Below are 19,235 nucleotides of genomic sequence, written 5' to 3' on the forward strand. Positions count from 1 at the left end.
CTTTGTGCCTGGAAATCGTGGGCTGCCTCATCCAGGAGAGGATTTTCCTGCATAAAGCAGGGCTGTAGCAGATGCCATGCCCATGCAGTGACAAGAACCATGACTATGACTTGGGTTTTAACTCTGTTGGGGGCTGCTCCAGTTAGACGTGATTGACCTGTTCAGTGTATTGATGCAAGTGCAGAGAGAGCACTATGTCAGTGGCTGTTAAGTTTGAAAAGTCCTGCTGGAAGCTGGTGTTGCCTTTGGTTCTGTTGTGCTTGGGCTCATCTTCATGCTAAAGCTTATTCATCCACTTCTTATGCATTTGTCTCTCTTCAGAACACCTCGTGTTACCACTTACTCACTGACTCCCAGGTTTCTGTTTCTTTGCCCCTGACACGTTGAGTGAGAAGGCCAGAAACAGCTGATTTAGTTTGGTGTTAGACAGCTAAATAGCTGTAATCCACAGCAGAGGTGGTGATGCTGTGCTGATTTTAATCAAGGCACTGCGATTAGTTCCAAAATTTGAAACAGCCTGAAAAACACTGTATTGGAGTGTGAGTGGGAAACCTGTAATAATTCTGTTTGCTGGAGTGTAAATTATGGCTTTTCACTTCTGGAAGCCTTGCCTCAAAATAACTGTACCTATACTGAACTGTGCCCAGGTCTCCCATTAATGTTTGGTACTGGTTGGTCTAAAGGAGCAGCTGTAGGACTAGGAAGATGGGGCAAGCAATCTGCTGCTGGATGGTGAAGGAAAAGAGGGGCCAAACTGTGCATCCTTGTCTGGAATGGCTTTTGGGAATAGTCCCTGAAGTAAACTATCCTCAAAAGCCAAGTACAGGGGTTTGGTTTGCAGGAAGACAAGTAGCTGCCTCCAGAAGGGAAGCCAGGAGGAACACACACTTGTGCTGTGTGTGTGTGGGCCCAGCCCTTAGCACAGCTGTTTGGGAAGGTGTCACTGAACTGCACAGCTCTTTGTAGTTTTGGTTTGACAAGTATATCAGCAAGTATTTGTGAGTTGGTTTGTTTTGTTAAGCAAAGCATTTAGACTTCAAAGAATCTAAAGCCAAAACGTAGTTATATACCACATCTAACTTGGAATTGTTGCCCAGCGATTAGGCTCATCTACAAACACATTCCAATGTCAGACCTGGCAAAGGGAACAAAAAAAGCCCGACAGAAGCAAGACAGGCAAAGAAACAGACTCAGAAACCTTCTTGTAACTTGTAGCCTACTTAATGATCAAGAAGACACCTCATAAAAAAGGTTTTGGAAAAGCCTTTACCTTGCAGACAGTTGTTTTCCATAGTCCTTTTGGAGACCACACACATTGGTTTATGCTGTACTGCTCATGGTAAAGCCCTGAATTGCTTGGATGGATACCCAAACACCAAGGAAGCTTATTAAAGAGTGGAGGTGTGTGAAAAGCTGCTAGGATGCAAGATGGGAAGTCTCTTGTTGATATTCCAGGGTGTACTGCTGCCAGTTTGGAGAACACATCACATTCTAAGCATATCTTTTTCATTCAGCTGGATTTGCACTTGGCAGGTGGAACAGGCACATTATGGATCCTTTTCAGAAGGTACCATAGATTTTGGATAATAATTTGTGAACTTTTTCCAATTAACCACTCAAACACTATGTTTTCTCTTGCACTGAGTAAAAGCAAGGTCTTCCCTTTCATAAAAGTGGCAGGGGAAAAGCAAACATGAGCAGTATAGAAAGTCTGTCCTTGTCAAATATCACCCAACAATGCCTATTGCGCTGTCAAGTTATAGGAACATAGCTTGGACATGGTGATTTGCTGAGGAATTTGGGCTATTCTAGGCATCACTCATGGAGTAAGAACATCCTCAGGTTGCTGCATTGCCCAAACCTGGGGAAATCTTCAGATAAGTGAAAAATGCTCAGGTATTGATCAAAGTATGATAAAGCTAAGGGTAAATTCCAAGCTACAGTTCAGGAAACCATGGGAAGAAAAGGCAGGCTGAGAGAGCTGCAGGTAATGGAGAGACAGGATGAAGAACAGGGATAGATTTTATTCTCAAATTAGGTGTCACTGTGTGGTACAGAAAAATCCCTAATAGAAATGTCCCATTTCCTTAAGCCCACTGAATCTGACTGGGACACTAACTTAGCTCCCCAGCCAAAACTTTCACCCACAAGCATCTCATTGTATAATACCAAAATCTATATTTAGATCTCTAAATAGAAGTGACCTGGATTTGAGAGTCAGCTCCACTTGGAGCTTCTTTAACTCTGCAGAGGAGTCAATGAGTACTGCAATTTAAACCCACTGAAAATGAGGCCACCTGGCAAGACATGAGGCATTTATCTTGTGACTAGTACAGCTTGGTGGGGTGGAAGGAGAAGGGAGGACAATGGCAGGGAAATAATTGATTTATGGGGGTATTTTTGTTCTTTTCCTTCTTCCTAGCACCTCTAGGCTGTTGCCTTAAGTAGAACCAGACTTGTCCACAGGCAAGAGTGCTGTGACTTGGGAATATTGTGTTTGGAGTCAGGGAGCTTTACTCCTCGATCCTTGGAAATCATACCTACCTGTGTTGTCATGTATGTGTCTGCACAGTTCAGACCACTTTGTCAGTTTAGAGACAAAATTGTGTGGTAGCTCTGCAAATCATTCTTGAAGCCTGTGACACTTGATTCCACCACGTACATGTGTAGGTGGTTTCTATGTGCACACGTAGATATATTATATACAGTTCATGGTTCATGTAATGTTGACAGAGAACAAGAAATGCAGCACTGAGCAAAGCAGAAATGTTCATTAGGAAGGTATGTTCTGCTTGGGGAGTTTCTTAGCTGCACAAAACCTACTTTTAAGAGCCAGTGGTGGAGGAATGGTATCAGGCCTGAGCCCTGGGGTTTCCATTGAGCTACATCAGGAGGAGCTAAGCTTATGGAAAAGAGGAAGAGCAATAAGATCTCAAGTTTTATTCTGCCCTCACTGGTTCCTCACAGGGACTCAGCTTCAGGTTGGGAAACATTATGGAACTGAAATTAATGCATTTTCCAGGAACTTGCTGCGTGCAGTCATAGTTAGAAATTGGCAAAAGACATTTTTCTCCTTTGTTCTTAAACTTCTTGTTACCTCTGAGCAAGTGATCCTGATCTTTATCTCCCAAAGAAGATCCAAGGCAACTGATCTCCTTTGCTTCCTCCCTCCTCCCTGTTAGTCAGTGTGTCCATAAAACAGCAAAGGAAGGTACCTACGGGATTCAGGAGAATGGTGAGAAAGAGTTCCCCTCCTCGGATACTTTTGTCCAGCTCCTGAGGACCTCCAGGATATTCCTTGTAAAAAATGGTATGGGTGAAAAGGCCACAGGTCTGTCGAGGGAGCACCTGAGAACAGAAGAACAGCAGCAGCTTACAGGTATTGCCTTATCCATGCAGAGACATAACTGATCTGGGGAAGGACTTTTGTCTCCCTTAGTTTAATGGTTTGACTTTTTTTCTCAGTTAAAACAACAAACAAAACCTGCATTCAACACAGCATTTGGTCACGTGTGTATATACACAGCTGGATTTGAGCCTATTCCAGTAGGAATTGGACTCTGTGCAGGAACTTGGTTTTGAGACACTCCTTCTGCCTTGTTTTGGGGATCACAGTTTTCACTTGGTATGCACAGGCAATATTGAGGTCAGCTAGGACAAGAAACCATCCTGGGACTTAGAACTTCACTTAAGCATTCTCAGTCTTTGTGTTTCACCTCTCTCTAGTGCTGCAGCTGCTTGGTAGGACAGAAGAAATCATTTTATATATTTTTATGTACTTTTTTTATACATTGTCCTGCCCTTTGTGCACTTTTAGGTGAATGTGTGGAGCCTCCTCTCTTCTTACCCACATAAAAGGGTCTGGAAGAGTCAGGCACGTGTCCCAGTCTCTGGCTCTGGGAATTTCAGAAGCCAAGCTGAAACCTCAGCCTTGGAGAAGTGTCATAGTTGCTGGAGGAGATTACTTATACCTGCTCACCTTCCCAGGTGATGGATTTCTAATCCTTTCATGCATAAAGATGAACCAGAGCTGCAAACACAGGTCTTAGGCAGTTTAATGAATTTCAAAGTGTGCATCTCTAACTCTGTTGATAGTTGATGGGACTACAAGTGCATTGAGTTGCTGAGGATTAAATTTGCAGTTGCCTGAGTTGGTGTGAGTTTTTCTCTTTAGAACTAGCTGCACAGCAAATGCACTATTTTGGCACCCTTACAAATCCTCCATCACAGGGAATTTTAATGCTGGCTGGAAAACTTGCAGCATTTAGTAAAAACTAGCTGAGTTGGGAGCTGCTCAAGGCACTATTGCTATGAAGCATGGAAATGCAGTGTACCATGATGCCATTGTGGATGAAGCCCCGTCTGTACCGTGCAGGCTTCAGGTGTGGGTACTCTTCTGTGCTGGTCACTCGGATGCGCCACACCTTCTTCCAGGCCTCATACAGCTGCATGTGCACTGGGTACACCCCAGAATGGTGTGGAGCCACTGCATACCCCATGCCGGTCGGGATGCCATGCTCCTGCAACACACAGGGAGGGAGAGAGGGTCAGGAACACAAAGACAACATGGAATTGTTCCAAGCTGCTTTTCCCTGCAGGCAGAGGTGTTGGAGGAGCTGTTGTCCTTAGACTTGTACCCACTGTCTGTAACACAAGCTAAGAGATGAGAGGTACTGGGAATTACAGTTTGATAACTGCTGGGTGGTAAACAATCCTCTTGGATTATGTGATGTTACTGTTGCCAGTCTATTCTATGCTTCCTGGTCATTCCATATTTCCTCTGTTTTAACATGCATCCTACCTGTTTGGTCCTCTTTAAAGAGGATCCAGTAAACAATGGCTCTTTATTTACTAAGCTATCAAACAGTGTCACAGCAGTAAACATATAGAGAAAAAATAATTGCAGTGATATACATAAAGTTTTTATTCCTATTTCTGGAATAAGGGCAAGATTCCTTCCTGGTTTCATAAATCAATATTCCTCATAGCTTCTGAATCTGCTTATTCTTTTCCATGGTATTAAGATAGTAGAAAAAAAAAGCTGGACTATTTTTCCTTTCATAAATATTTATGTTTAGCTCCATTTCTGTGTGGAAGTATGTGCATTTTCATGAATATAATCTATGAGTTATCTTGAAAATATCTTCTGATTGCACAATGAGGTAGTTAATGTGCAGGCAGAAGGAATTAAGGAAGAAGCTTAACTGCAGGTGTGATGGGCATGTTCCCTTGGCTCCTAATTCTGTCCTGCCTTTTTTCCTGCTCCCAATCCCATTAGTGTGGGCAGCCTGAAAATCTCATTCTCATCTGATGCTGAGGCCTGATAACCTCACCTCTAGACTGGGATGTATTTAAAAGAGAGCAAAAATATTGGCCAAAATAAAGGCTGTACACTGCCTCTTCTCCTGCCAAAGTTCACTTCCAGGAGGACCAGTAAAAGCCTCTTCAGCTCTCCCATGGCATCTCCAGGTTGCAAAGGTGTCTGACTGCTGTGTCTCTCAGATCCCTTCCCACACCCCAAGTGTTTCCTGAACTCATTTTACTCCCAGCACTACAGGATATATCAGCTCTTTCCTATTCCTATAAAACTAATGTGCAGAGGGGAAATGGCTAAAATATGAGATAATTATTTTGTGGTGGTTTTGTCCTTCCTCTTGCCCACATTATCCATTGATTGCTTTAATTCCAGGAACAGCAGGTTCTGCTGGGCATCTTCAAGTACTTAACAAAGGAAAGGGTTTGATTCATTGACAAAAATTGAGTTAAATCTGCAGGGAACACTTGTTCCTACATCTCATAATGCAACCACTTAAAATTCTCCATTCCTTATTAGTCAGGATCTTAGGTTACTTACTGATCTTGTAAAAGAGAAACCCAAACTTTCTATTTTGTGATTTACTGAGAACAAAATGCCATTTCAGCTTCTTAATGCTGTTACCTATTTGAGAGGCATGAGCCAGTCTAAGGGTGAAATGAGGGATAGGTCTATAACAGGAAAAGTTAAATCACTCTGTTCTCTATTATTTTGGCCATGAACATGTATAAAGTAAAAATCCATATCTAAAGATTGCTTAAAATCTGCCCATTTATTACCCTGCCTGAGTGGTCTGTGGTGCTCACACTGTCAAACTCCTAACTTAAATATTCAGTATGAACTTGAATCACCAAATCTGTGCTAGGGAGTACACAGAAATGGAAGTGCAAGGTAAATGTGTCCTGAGCTAGCTAAGGTACACAGCTCTGAATGGCATGGCCCAAAGTAGGGATCTGGAGGAATATGCCTAAGATCCTGTTTATCCACTTGGTATTTGATGCTGGTATTGCCATGGCAACAGAATGGCAGATTACCATCTCACCATTCACAAATGAAGTGAGGCAGCTCTGCAGGGGTTCTCAAGATGCAAAGCAAATCAGCCCCTGAATAAAACCTGCTCTCTGCAGAGTTCATCACACAAATGCATGTCAGCAACTAGGCTACCCAACGTGGCTTTGAGAAGAAAGAGCTAATAAATAATCATATTCCCTTTGGTCAGTTCTATTTTCAGTTTACTTTGACAAATTAAATATTGTGTGTCCTCTTTTAGTGATTCCTGTTTTTCTGTTTTCTTCTTTTCCTCTCATTTTGTTGTTAAACTTAGTTTGGGATTGAAAACTAATGTGTTGAAGGAGGAGTATAATTTGTGTCTAAGCAATGAGAGAGATCTCTAGTGAGTGTATTTTCTTATCTATTCTATGGAGCAATTTCCTTGTTTTTACATTCAAGAATTACATTGGGGTTTTTTCATTTCAAAATTTGTTCACTTGTCTAGTCTGGAAAATTTCTGGACCTTTTTGGCACATTCCATTCCTTTGCACATTTCAGCTGGGACCACAGAGCAATTAGCTTTGGCAATATTAAATTCGTGTTCTTGTTTCACTTGTGCACGAAGAGACTTTGAATTCTGATTTAAATGGCAGTGTAAGCTGAAGCTGCAGCAGTGTCTACGATGAGTTCAGCATTGAAGGAGAAGGGCTGTTACAAGCTGTGAGATGGGGGAAGATGATTCAAGAAGTTGTACAGGGAATTCCTTGAGTTGTTGCTGCTTCCCAGGCATTGGTGTGCATCATGGATCAGTCTGGGAGCAAGGGACTTGCTGTGTTTTAAGGGTTAGACCAGCCCAGAGGATGCTCTCCAGGAACACACCCCGAGTCCTCCAGGCACTAAGGAGCACATAGTATGTGGCTCAGGCTGATGCCAGCCCAAAATAACTCTCCCTCTGGTGCCCACATCTGGCGGTGACTGACCCCAGGGAGTCCCTGCCTCATGCTCATGCCGGTGCCTCCAAGACAGAGCAATGGGAATGAGAAACTCAGTCCTGCCAGTGCATCCTGGCTCATCCCTGCACCCTCCAAAGCTACCTTACCTGCAAACCATGTGTCAGACAGGTGCTCCTACAGGGGATCTGAAAGGCTGGAGCAATCTGCCAAGGCTGCTTATCTCGCTCAATTATCAGCTTTGCTCCAGCAAGGGAGAGTTTGTTTGAATGTCCTCACCTCCTCTGACCTTCCTGTTTGTGCAGAGACGAGCTGTGTTTGCCATGAGTCAGCATGTGCTGTGTGTGCTTATCCTGCATCTGTGGAACCCTCCGCTAAGGGCAGGGCAGGGGACGCAGGATGAACTCTGCTCTCCAGAGGGAGTTATACTCTCAACAAGTCAGTTTGCATTCCTATGGCAGTTTTCCTGTAAGCAGATGATGGAAGTTCAAATAAAAAGCACTGTATCTGAGAGAGACTACTTATATTAGCAGGATCTTGTCCAATAGCTTTTGATTGCTCCAAATATTACACATCCTTGTTAAAATGCAGTAAGAAATAAAATGAAACAAAACCCAAAGCTGTTATAAAACAAGTGATTTTAAAGATCACTGACTGGTGATTTGTTTTACAGAAATATCCAGTATTGGCCTTTGTCAGAGAGAGAATAAGAAAGCTTTTATTTTAAGGTATTAAATTTGATGTCTACTGTAGATCTTTTCACACAGTCGAAGTGCAGGTGTGAAGACTTTTATTAGATGAATAAGTTAAATATAACCTCAGATAAGTTGGCCAAACCTTTTGACTTTGCCTGGCAGTAGATGATAGAGTAAATGACTATTTCGGGGGAACCTTAATGTTAGGCAGAATCAATCCCATCCTGCCTGCCCAGGATGATGTTATTCTGTACATTCAGACCATTTACAGACCATTTTTAGAGGCAATCTCTAGTGAGCATCTCTCCTTCCCAACATTAAGTACAGATATTAATAATGGGGCAAATTAGACACTTTTCATCACATATAGCTACTTTGCCTTTGATGTATGGTCACTGAGCTTCGTCTTCTTGGTATTTAATTGGTGTATTAAAAGCTCTTGGTTTCTTTGTGGTTTGAGCAGCTCAAAAGTTTTAGGCAGAGGAAGTGCTAATGTGCATCTGCAGCTGGTTAATAAACAGGAGATGGAAGCCAAGGGGTGTTACTAGACAGGTTCTGAATTGATTTGTTTGTTTCCTATGTTTCTCTCTTCTTCATATCAGATCACAGCTACCTTTTACAGTCAATGAGAGTTTCTGCCCTGTCTCTACCGAGCTTTGGGCACGTGTGCTCTCAAAAGAGCACAGAAGATAATCACTGAGCAAACAAATCAAGGGATAAAATAAAGAGCTACAGGCTTTGGATTAAATGCATTCCACTTGGCTTTGCAAGATAAAGATGTACAAAAGGGAGAAGAGGAATATCTTGTTACTGATGGCAGCGAAAACTTGGTTAGCTTTATTTTTTGAATATATGCTATCAGAGACTTCTGTCTGAGCAATTTGTTTACCTCTTTGTACATCCACTGCCTTGCATAAAAATAAGGAGAATAATACTTGAGGTATTATCAGTTTGCCAAGTTTAATCCTAGGCTTTATCCATTAGTGTCTTTAAGGGGTTTTGGGATTCTATGATAAGATAAAACAAACCAACCCACAAAACATGAACAAGTCAAACCCAACTGATAATCAAAATAAGGGTAGTTTGCCATTTCCTTAGCCAGCCTCTGGAGCACACCGTCTGTGTTTTAGTCAATAAGACAACATTGGAATAGCAAAGCTCTGGGTAATCTGCAATTTAATCACACTTAAAATCTCTGGCTCATGTTCCTCTGAGGCTGAGAGTGTTGTGAGTGCTTGAGAAGAGGTCTGGCAGTGAGGGCTGTGGGAATGGGGCTATTGATGGTGGCAAGGGTCTTGCCAGTCAAAACTTGCCATGCTGACTGCCAGATCCAGAGCAGTGGGGCAATAACCTTTCTGCAAGATGTGGGAAAGTCTCTGCCTCTCCCCAGCTAGGCATGAAACAGCAGAAATGATGAATATCTCAGCAACACATGAAATAGAACCATCTGGTTATATTTCAACCTCTGGCTGAAGGCATCTCCTGCTTCACAAGCAGTGCATGTGGAAGGGAATCCTTTTAAGGCTGTTGATTTTACAAAGTTCCAGATACACAGAGGTATCCATATCTGCCCAGAAATCAAGGCAATTAGATACCTAATTAGCAATTAGTTGTATGTGTACAAGGCTGTTCAGATATCAGATTTCTACATGTGCTTTGTGACACAGTTGTTTGAGGCCCTGCAATTGTAAGCTCCCATTTTACAAAGCACCTTTCCAAGGTATGGATATAGCCAGGTAAAGCACAACCAAGTCTTTTCTTTACCTGCAGCTGCAACACCTGCATTTCTTGCCTGTGTTCCTTGCCTGTCTGTGTGCTTGAGCTCCTGTACACCAAAGATTATGCACACAGTGTAAATACAAGCACCAGTAAAATTATGCCTATGTATATTTAGAGCTCCTGGTGATAATAGCCATGAAATACTGATCCAGGTGCACTGACTTGTGTTCACTAAGCTTGACTTAATCCACACCACTTAAGACAAGGACGTTTCTTTCAGGAAACCTTTTCCTTCAGGGGGCAACATCAATCCCAAGCCTGATAGTCTCTTGTATGGAGAAATGGGTGTGATGGGAGCTGGGTGCAGGTTTCCTGACAGTGTGATCCATGTTAACGTTCTCCTGAAATAATCAAGTCATGAGAAGCCAACAGGTCTTAATAAACAGATTTTTTTTGTGTGTTATTTGAGATCTTAAGTAACCCTGACTGTTGTTCTTGGATATAATGATGTGCTCTCCCTTCCTGAAGATGCTGTTACCTCTTTACCCATGGGAACAAAGAAATAGTACATTAGGTGAAGAATTCATGTGATCATACTTGCAAATAATTATGGCAGCTTTCCTTGCAGAAACTGACCCCAAGTGTCATCTCTACCTGCAGCTAAAACAGGAGGTGGGGAGATGTGGTCAGTAAATGAGAAATGCAAGAGAAAATGGCATCAGCATCAATCTGTTCCCCTGGGTATGATGCTAAATAAAGACATTAGACAGCAAACACGACATGTGTAACATAAAGCAAATTTTCCATGATTTATTTCAGATCTGTAATTTAACTTTGAGTCCACATTGTGAGGTCAAAGAATAATGAAAAGAGGTTTGCTTGCATGTGGGGGATTTAAAGTGTAGCTGTACAACAGAGTTTCTTTCCCAAATAAGACAAGATACTGAGGATAAGAGAGCAGAGGAGGAATCAAACTGCTCTGAAGTCTTGGCTGGGCCCTCTCTGATAGCTATCAGGAAGGCTGTCATACCAGGAAGATAAATTTCTCCCACAGAGAGAATTTCACAGGAAGCCTTTTGAGAAGAAATGTTCTCATAAGTAAATTGTACAACTCATATAGATCCAAGGTCAAGAGGTTGGTTCAACCCCTGTCCAAATGTTAGCAGGAAATAAAACTGTAATAACAGCAGCCTTTCACTGACATCAGCTCCTTATTCATAGGCACCCTAAGGAGTCTCTACCCTTCAGTGATGAGACAGACACAGCCTTTATCTTTCTGGAGCTGAAGTTACAAACAGATTCCATTACCAGCTCTGTTTGCAGGCTATATGCTATAGATTTTACTCCTAAAGGTGGTTTGACCTAGAGGACCTCATGTTTCCTGAAAGTATTAGGAGAATTTCCCCACGGGTTTCGAGTTGAAGAGACTGTGTATTTTTGAGATATGAGTTATTTAAAAGCTGACTTTTGCATTTAAAATCTCAACTCTATTTGGGTCTCTGGGCCAGGCTACACAAAAGGTATGAACAGGCAGTGCCAGGAGTGAGGCTGACAGCGAAGCAGAACTGTAGAAAGGAAAAGAAGTGATCTAAAATGCCTCTGTGCCAAGCAGGAGATGGGAAGGGGGAAAGTCTGGCAAGAGGACTAAACAGTTAAGCCATTTTTAATGAATTTTCTTTAAAGGCTGTCAGGAAAATATTTTCATAAACAAGGGAATAAATTGCTTCCAACTGTTTGTTGAGGCATCTGCCTCTGCATTTTCCCTGATGTGCTTTGGCTCGTGGGAGGAAGGGGAGGCTGTGGGAGCTGGGAAGAGCTAGGATTTCTCTTCCCAAAGCAGCTGAGAAGGCCCCACTGTGTCACTCTGCTCATCTGAGTGGCCCTGGTTGCTTGGCATTTCTGTGTCTCCTTGAAGACCACACAGTGTCTTATCCAAAGGAGCATTTGCAATCTCAGGTTTTCTTTGTCATGCTCAATAAGGCAGTGCAATTAATCTGAAAGGACTGCAAATAGCACAGGTACTGGGAGCTCTGGGCAATGCAGAGGATGGCTCTTAGAAGTTAACAGCACACGTGAGAAAAATGAAACAGCATTATCTATCAACATTAGCAACAGGTTAGCTATGTAAAAAGCCCATTTTCAAGCAGGTCATCTAGAAAACCCCACAGTGCAATCCAGAAGCTTCACTTATTTGCTTCATTAGAGTCAAGATCTCTCCCAAACTATACACAACGTGGAGGGTTCACTGCAGCCTTCTCCCTCCCCTATTGAAGATGTTTGTGCCAGACTTTAGGGAGGTGGTAACGTGTACAAACTCCTCCTAAAGCTTAAAAGTTCAGCTGATACCTGTTGAGTTTGCACTGATTCTGAATCCTTGCTCTTGCAAGGATGCTTGGGTGAAAGGCTGCTGCTTCTCCAGAGAACTGTGCCAGTGAAGAGGGCAAAGACAAAATTCAGCCCAGGTTTGAGTCACTAAAAGGTTCTTTTTGGGTTGAATTTCTAACCTTGCTGCCTTGGTTTGCCTGTCCATTTGAATATATAGGTATCACAGAGATAAACAAAAAACATCTATGATAGTGAAGGTATCCTAGTGAATCTTTGGGAAATGTTACTCACTATTGCAAATTCTTTGTTGAGGATCATCTGCTCCACCAGTGAGGACTCGTTGTGGAAGAGGTGAGGCTGCATGTGACTCCACATGTGGGGAAACCACCAGAACTCATCCACAGACCTCAACAGCAGATCATCGCCCTCATCCTCCTCCTCAGTCCCTGGGTAGAAAGTGAGAAAAAACAGGTAACAGAAAAGCAACAGCAGAAAATTGGCTTTTAAACACAGAAGAGGCTGCTATGAAGCCTGGTGGCCTGAGTGTGTCACTGCTGGGGACAGGCTCTACCATAGCACACGAGTGAGGGGAACTGCCATGGGTGAGAGCTATCCCATTCTGTTCCTGGCATGGCGTTAATTGACAGGATTACTAACAAGAATTAGTTTCTGAGGGCTCATTATTATGCTATGAAATGCACTAGGAGTGTTTAGAAGTTCAGTCTCCCCATGAAGGTGGAGACTGGATGGACTTGCAGCCACCTGCTTTGGTCCTGGCAGACACTGTGCCAGGACCAAGGTGGCATCAGAGCACTGTGTGCCAGAGATATGGAATCATTCAGGTTGGAAAAGACCTTTAAGGTCATGGAGTCCAACCATCCCCTCAGCACTGACAAGGCCTCCACTAACCATATCCCCAGGTGCCCCATCTACACATCCTTTTAATCCCTCCAGGAATGGTGACTCCACCACTGCCCTGGGCAGCCTGTGCCAATGCTTGATAACATTTTAGTGATGTTAAGTTGGTCTCTGGATGAGAATATGGAGTTGTTGGCTAATACATTATCAGTTACTGTTGATTTAATATTCCCTTTGTCTATAAATATAAAACAGGAAGGTATTTTTTAGTGTATATGATCTTAAAAGCCCAACAAACCACATTTTCTCTAGTTGTTTTAATACCACACTATCTTGTCATCACCATGACCTGACACTTGGATTGAATGGAACAAAACAGTGTCAGGAATATTCATGCTGGTTGCCAGGTGTTTTCAAAGCTGGACAAAAGATGATGTTCAATCAGTATTAAAGAAGAAAAGGTTTGGCATGTAGTAGTTATTTTCTATTTTGTCCTGATAATGATGTCACTGTTAAGTACAAAATACTCTCAATACAGGCAACATACAGATAAAAAGGAAATGTTTTCAATGCCAGCCTTCTATCCTCCTTGCAGCTACCTCTTTATTAGCCTTGGTTAATTGAAATCTGATAATTTCTGGTAAAGTGTGAAGCAAGTTTGTGATAGTTTCAGCCATGAAACTGTTATGGCAAAGGGCTTCCAAATGTTTCCTAGGGTTCAGCATTTGCTTTTGGCCAGATCTCATCTTGAAGTAAAAGCAATAAAACCTCCTGTGTGAGTGGAGTATCTGCTCCAGGCAGAAGGGAGCATGTGTGGTTGTAACAAAGGAAACCTTCCAGTTGAGATATGATGCACTGCTGCTCCCACCATCTGCAGACGTGTCTGCTGTGCCTGCCTGAACTGCAAAGGCAAAGTGACATTCCAGGAGCTTCACCCTCAAATTACTCCCCAATATTCTATGTACTAGCAGCTTCCCTTCCTGTTCCTTTGCCATTTAAATGCTTTTATTTCGATCCAGCCAACGAAATAATTGCCAAAATCAGCCTAGTGATGCAAACATAGAGATCCTCTCTTCTTACAAGGCTTTTAATGAAAGGAAATGCTCCATGGATGTCATTGTTTCCTTGGCAGGAACATCAGAGATGGCCGTTGGGTATGTGCACTTCAGCTTTTACTTTGATTTCTCACTTCTGCAGTGGGGTTTGAAGAATGCCACTCCACAGGGAGAGCATTGCTTTGAAACTCTCTCCCAGAGTTGCTGAACCCCTTTGCTCCCCTCTTTGCAGCACTCTAGGGAAGTTGCCCTTGCTGAAGGGAGTGTGGCTGGAAAAAGAAAACAACCTTGTTTACTAGGTTATTTCTTATTGAAAACAAAGGACTGGTGGCTACTCCTTCCCTCAAAACCTGTGCATCCTGCACTTGTTGAAGGGCTGCTGTCTTGTTTGCTGGGAAATGTGGAGCACTTGCAGGCCCCAAGGGAAGAAACCTAACACAGGCTTTCAGCATTGAACAGGGGAGAGCAAAAATGGAGTTTGTGAAGCAATTGAAGGTCTCTTTGATAAGCTACAAGTAAGGGATGAAGAAGAAAGAAGTTGATATTTGAAATGTATAAAGGACTACAATCAGCTGACAGAAGATTTAGGTCCAAGTGTCTTATTAATGCTTGAAGTGGAGTAGGTTCATGAAAACATTTCATTATTAAAAGCTACATTTTAAAATCCTGTTTCTTTGTAAATTTAGATATACAGCTAATCAAATGTGGCACTTCTTTTACTGTACCAAAAATCCAACAAGATGATACACACCACTTTTCAGTTTAAAGAAAACCAACCCCATCCTGTAGTGGTAGAGCTGAGGCACAAAGAATGGAAGTTTAGCTTGTGGTAGTGGCATTGCTTTTGAGGTTCATTTTCTCTGCAAGCCTTGGAAAAGTGTTGTTTGGTTTTATGAACTCTTTGGTGTTACTTCCACGAAATCTCATGCAAAGTTTTAATGGAGCATTTGGTGAATGCTTATAATGTTTTGAATACTTTTGCTCAATCCCTGATTAGGCAAAACAAGGGATTTTTAGCTGTTAATTTCTTGTACAATCGATGTTCTTTATGTAACTTTCTTCATTTTAATGTGAAATCTGACAAATGCAGTAGACCTGTAATCAAGGAGATGGACATACGTCTGCTTTGAGATGCATTTTGTACAGGTAATAACTCAAAGTTTGTGCATAATAATGAATCCCATGTTTGAAAAGAGTAACCATAAGTTAGAGATCTGAGTTCCAAACTGAAGCTGCCTTGGAATTTGCTATCGATGCTCTTGTAAATCTTAAAGGTATATCCTGAGAGCATCTTAATTTTCATAGCCACAGTATGAGCAAGTAGAAAGTCTTTGCTAAAACTGCATAACTAATAGGATCCACTTATTTTTTTTGTTAATGGTGTTACCTCTTGAGTGCAGAGTTCAGCAGTGCCACAGAGGGGGTGGTGGTGAGCTGATGTGTCAGCTATTGTAGCACAGATGTCAGCAGCATCTTGTGATGGAAATGGATAACTGTTTAATCTGCCAACATGTCCCCACACTCATCTCCCTCCTGTAGTTTTCAAATGATGCAAGTTTCGAAAAGGAGAGCAGAATCACCCATTTAAGGAAGTCAATAAGGCACAGCAGTTGCTGTGTGCTAATAAAACACATTGAGTGTCTGATACTAAAAGCCTCTCTGGGTAAACAAGCCACATTTACAGTAATTAAAGGATACCTTTCCATGGTTTATTTATAATGAGTCAATAAAGTGTGTATTGCATGGAGAATACTTTGAAGCCTTTCCACGAAGCTGAGGTGACAAAACCCCATCAGCAACCTGTAAATGAAGTGTTCACTACAGATGCAGCTCCTTAATGGAGCACAGACATGCTTCAAGTCCTGGAGCAGTTCTGTGTTATTCCTGTGAGCCTTGAGAGCCTTAGGAGGAAGGGCACACGTGCATACTTCCCCTTTTCTCTCTCTATGGCAGTAGCAACTCTGAAATTGGTTAGCATTGCATGAGTTGGGCAAGAAAACCTGTGGCAACACTGAGGGTGTTGGGATGAAGGAAGGAAAAGTAGGTTGGCAGGTCAGAGGCTGGTTTTGCAGAAAGGCTGCACTATGTCATAGTATGTATAATAAATGATCTCTTACTCCATCTCCATCCCTCCTGAATGATCTTTCTCTGCAGTGAACACTAATGACTGATTCCAGCTCTCCTCTGTAGATGGCCATAACTGAGCATCCTCCAGCTTTAGAGCAGCTCAGAGCCTTGGGCTGTTTCTGTTTGCTTTGCTGTATTACATGTGTGTCCAATTAATCTCCAGAAGGAATAACTACACAGGCAGGGCAAGATGGAGTGAGGAGAACACTGAAGTTCTGTCTCCAAAGTTGCTCTCTGATCACAGGTCTGTCACTGCCTTGTTATATGACTCCAGGCAAGTAATTCCATCTCTCTCTGCCTCTCATTTCTCTCAGGCTCCCCAGCCTGTATCTTTAGCCTCTAAGGTTTCCTGGGCAGCAGTTGCTTAGCATTATGTGCTTGCACAAGGGGAAAACAGCCTAGACTTTGAAAGTGACAGTGATAGAAATACATCATTTTGGTTGCTTTCTCTCTGCTCATCCCTCAAAGGCTTCTTCATCTCCCCTTCTCCCAGGGTGACTTGCTTTACTCCACAGCTGCCTCATGGCCCATGGCAGCTGGGACTGCATCATTTCTAGCTTTTAAACTCACCCTCACATCTTCTTGCTGCCTCCTCTTCTGCTCCAGATAAGCATCCCAGCTTCCCTAGCTTCCCTCACTGAGTGTCACCTTAATGTGGCTGAATGGGCTGACAACTGAGGATTTTGGAGCTGGTCTTCAAAGGTGGGAAGGGTATGGGCTTGGCAAAGGAGGAGGACAGGAGGCTCTCCCTTGCAGTGAGTATCTTTTTGCCTTAGCAAAGGAGCAGCATGGCTCAGGGATAGCAGAAGGAAGACTGAATGAAGGTGCAGCAAAGTGTTCAGGAGAAGGCAAAAGAGGAAGAAAGGAGATGAAATGTTTAAAATGGGGTATTGTGCTGTGAAGAAATGGAGCAAAAATGAGAAAGGAGTCAGGAGGAGGAGACGTAAAAGTGCCTAATGTTCCCCAGAAACACAGTGCAAGTGTGCACTTGTCACTGCACAGAGCGTGGAACGAGCAGGGCTGCAGTACAAATTTCTTTCCATCTTGTTTTCCTTTCATCGTCCCCCCTGATTTGCAGACCACTGAGACAGATTACCTTCAGGGGCATAACACAATCTCGTGCATCCCATTCAAACACTTCTGCCTCTTCACAGGTTATGAGACATGATTTTTCCAATCTTCTATTCCATCATACCAATCATATGGGAAAAACCTTAGGATGCCTTCTGTGCTGTCCTGTCTCCTGTGCAATTACAGCTATCTCAGCGGCTGCTTTGCCTCCTTTATAACCCTAAGGTTTACTACCACACATCTTTCAGGTAAACACCAAGGGCATCTCTGTGTCCCTGTGAAACCTCATCCATAATGTACCTTTAACACTTTGGACACTGAATTAGCCACTGGATGAGATGGCATGTGTATTTCCCACTGGGTCACTGTGTTGTTTAAAAAGGGCATGTTTAAAGCTAGGTTAAAACTCAGCCACCTATTTACACCTATTTGCAGCTACCTGAAAGCAGGAAGTTCCTTCTTACCTGTATGGTAAAATTTTCCTGAAAATCCAAGGTTGAAGGTAAAATTTGCAACCTGAGTGCGCAGTAAACTTTGAGTCTCTAGTAAAGCCTGAAATAAATAAGAAATGAACATGCATTTAGAAAAGTTTATATTGATTTTTGGAAAGCCTCATTTTAAAAGTTGTGTCCAACTGAGGAGATACCCAAAAAAAATCCTATTAAATGCTTCACATTTTATTTTGGGCTTATTCTATTTTTTTCCATAGGACTATTACAGAGAGCTTAATTTGTTCCATCAGTTTGTTGGTCTAGAAATGCAAGTGATAGTACCTAAGTGCTCAAGTAGGTGATGGTTCTGTAGCTTGGCCCAAGACACTCTCCACTGTGATCTGGACTAGGATCTAGCCAATTCAGAGGCAACAACATACTAGATCACTAACCCATCCATGCTCTGGGTTATAACTGTGTTTAAAACCCTAGGTAAAACTAGGAATGCTACTTGCCATCCAGGTTTAGAGGTGTTGGGATTTACTTACCTGCAGAAACAGTTTGGATTGTCTGAATGCCAAACTCAGGCTTCAGTGGGAATGAGCAAAACCTTTGACCTATGGTAGAAGTAGTGTCTGTGTCAGAAGTTAAATCCCTGTCTATTCTCTCCTCCAGGCAAAAGACAAACCCACTTAGAATGAAATGGAAAAAAAAATAGAAGAAATAGATGTAGTCTTGGTGAACAATCCTTTTTTTTTTTTTTACTTGGATGTATTTCTAGCTACTAGAGAACAGATGGTTCAAGCTGGGTGAGCTACTTACATTTCCTATTGTCAGCTCTGCACTGCTCCTAAAGCTGGTCCTTGTGCACAGATACCTGTCTGCATCCAGTCACCAGCCCATGGAATTTGGGCAGGCTACATGTGAGTTGGGCAGTGCATTTATCTCCCCATTGATCTTGCCAGTACTGTATGGGTTATAAACTTGATTTCCACCAATTTTCCATGTCTCCATTATGTGGCTCTTGAGAACTTTCCCTGTTATCTATTAATAACATTCCTATTGATACAATGTTCGTGTTCTTGCAGAGTTCAAAGATAAGATGATCACAGTGGTTTATACACAGAGTCCAGCTTGTGTTGTCCTTCATTTGGAAAGATTACACTTTGTGTGCTCATTACTAATTTCACTTAGCATTGAAGGAAAATAGTTTTACCTTTTTTGCTCAACTCACTGGTCTGAATTGGATAACAACCACTACTTCTACTTGGGGCTATAAACCAACAGTATCTCCAGTGCAGTGTAAATGATGAAACCAAGGTTTAAGTAGCTGAGGTGTGTGATACAAAAGATTGTCATGCAATGTGCATCTGCCTTAATTTTTTAAGTAGAAGCATTTATTGGGTGTGAGGAAGATGTAAAACAAAGTGTTTATCAGCTACACCAGTCATCAAGCAAATTCTTCTCCTTGCTGAAGGAAATAGTCATTTAATGACAGTAAATCTTGTGCTTTAGCATTAAATATTAAGGCAGCAGTATGGTTTCCAGCCTATCTTGCCAGACATTTAGTAAGTTGATTATTTCAATCCTGTGACAATTTCACATGTGGGACTATATTTACATAATATATAACAACTAAGCGTTCACTAAAATGTAAAACCTCAGAGATCAACCCCACTGCTAGCTGAGACACTGAGGAA

At 42.2% G+C, this 19,235-nt stretch overlaps 1 protein-coding gene across 1 annotated transcript in view; it reads right to left on the minus strand.

Moving 5' to 3' along the window:
- Nucleotides 1-19,235, minus strand: part of NDST4 (N-deacetylase/N-sulfotransferase (heparan glucosaminyl) 4) — a 70,875-nt gene that overhangs the window by 25,710 nt on the left and 25,930 nt on the right. Inside the window, exons 2-5 of the mRNA XM_009075994.1 lie at nucleotides 17,569-17,656; nucleotides 12,285-12,439; nucleotides 4,335-4,520; nucleotides 3,220-3,348 (exon numbers count right to left, since the gene is read on the minus strand). Of these exons, the coding sequence (XP_009074242.1) occupies nucleotides 3,220-3,348; nucleotides 4,335-4,520; nucleotides 12,285-12,439; nucleotides 17,569-17,656 (558 nt within the window). The remainder of the gene's footprint in view (nucleotides 1-3,219; nucleotides 3,349-4,334; nucleotides 4,521-12,284; nucleotides 12,440-17,568; nucleotides 17,657-19,235) is intronic.

Source organism: Acanthisitta chloris, unplaced genomic scaffold (genome assembly GCF_000695815.1).
Source record: "Acanthisitta chloris isolate BGI_N310 unplaced genomic scaffold, ASM69581v1 scaffold21625, whole genome shotgun sequence".
NCBI classification, from domain to species: Eukaryota; Metazoa; Chordata; class Aves; order Passeriformes; family Acanthisittidae; genus Acanthisitta; species Acanthisitta chloris.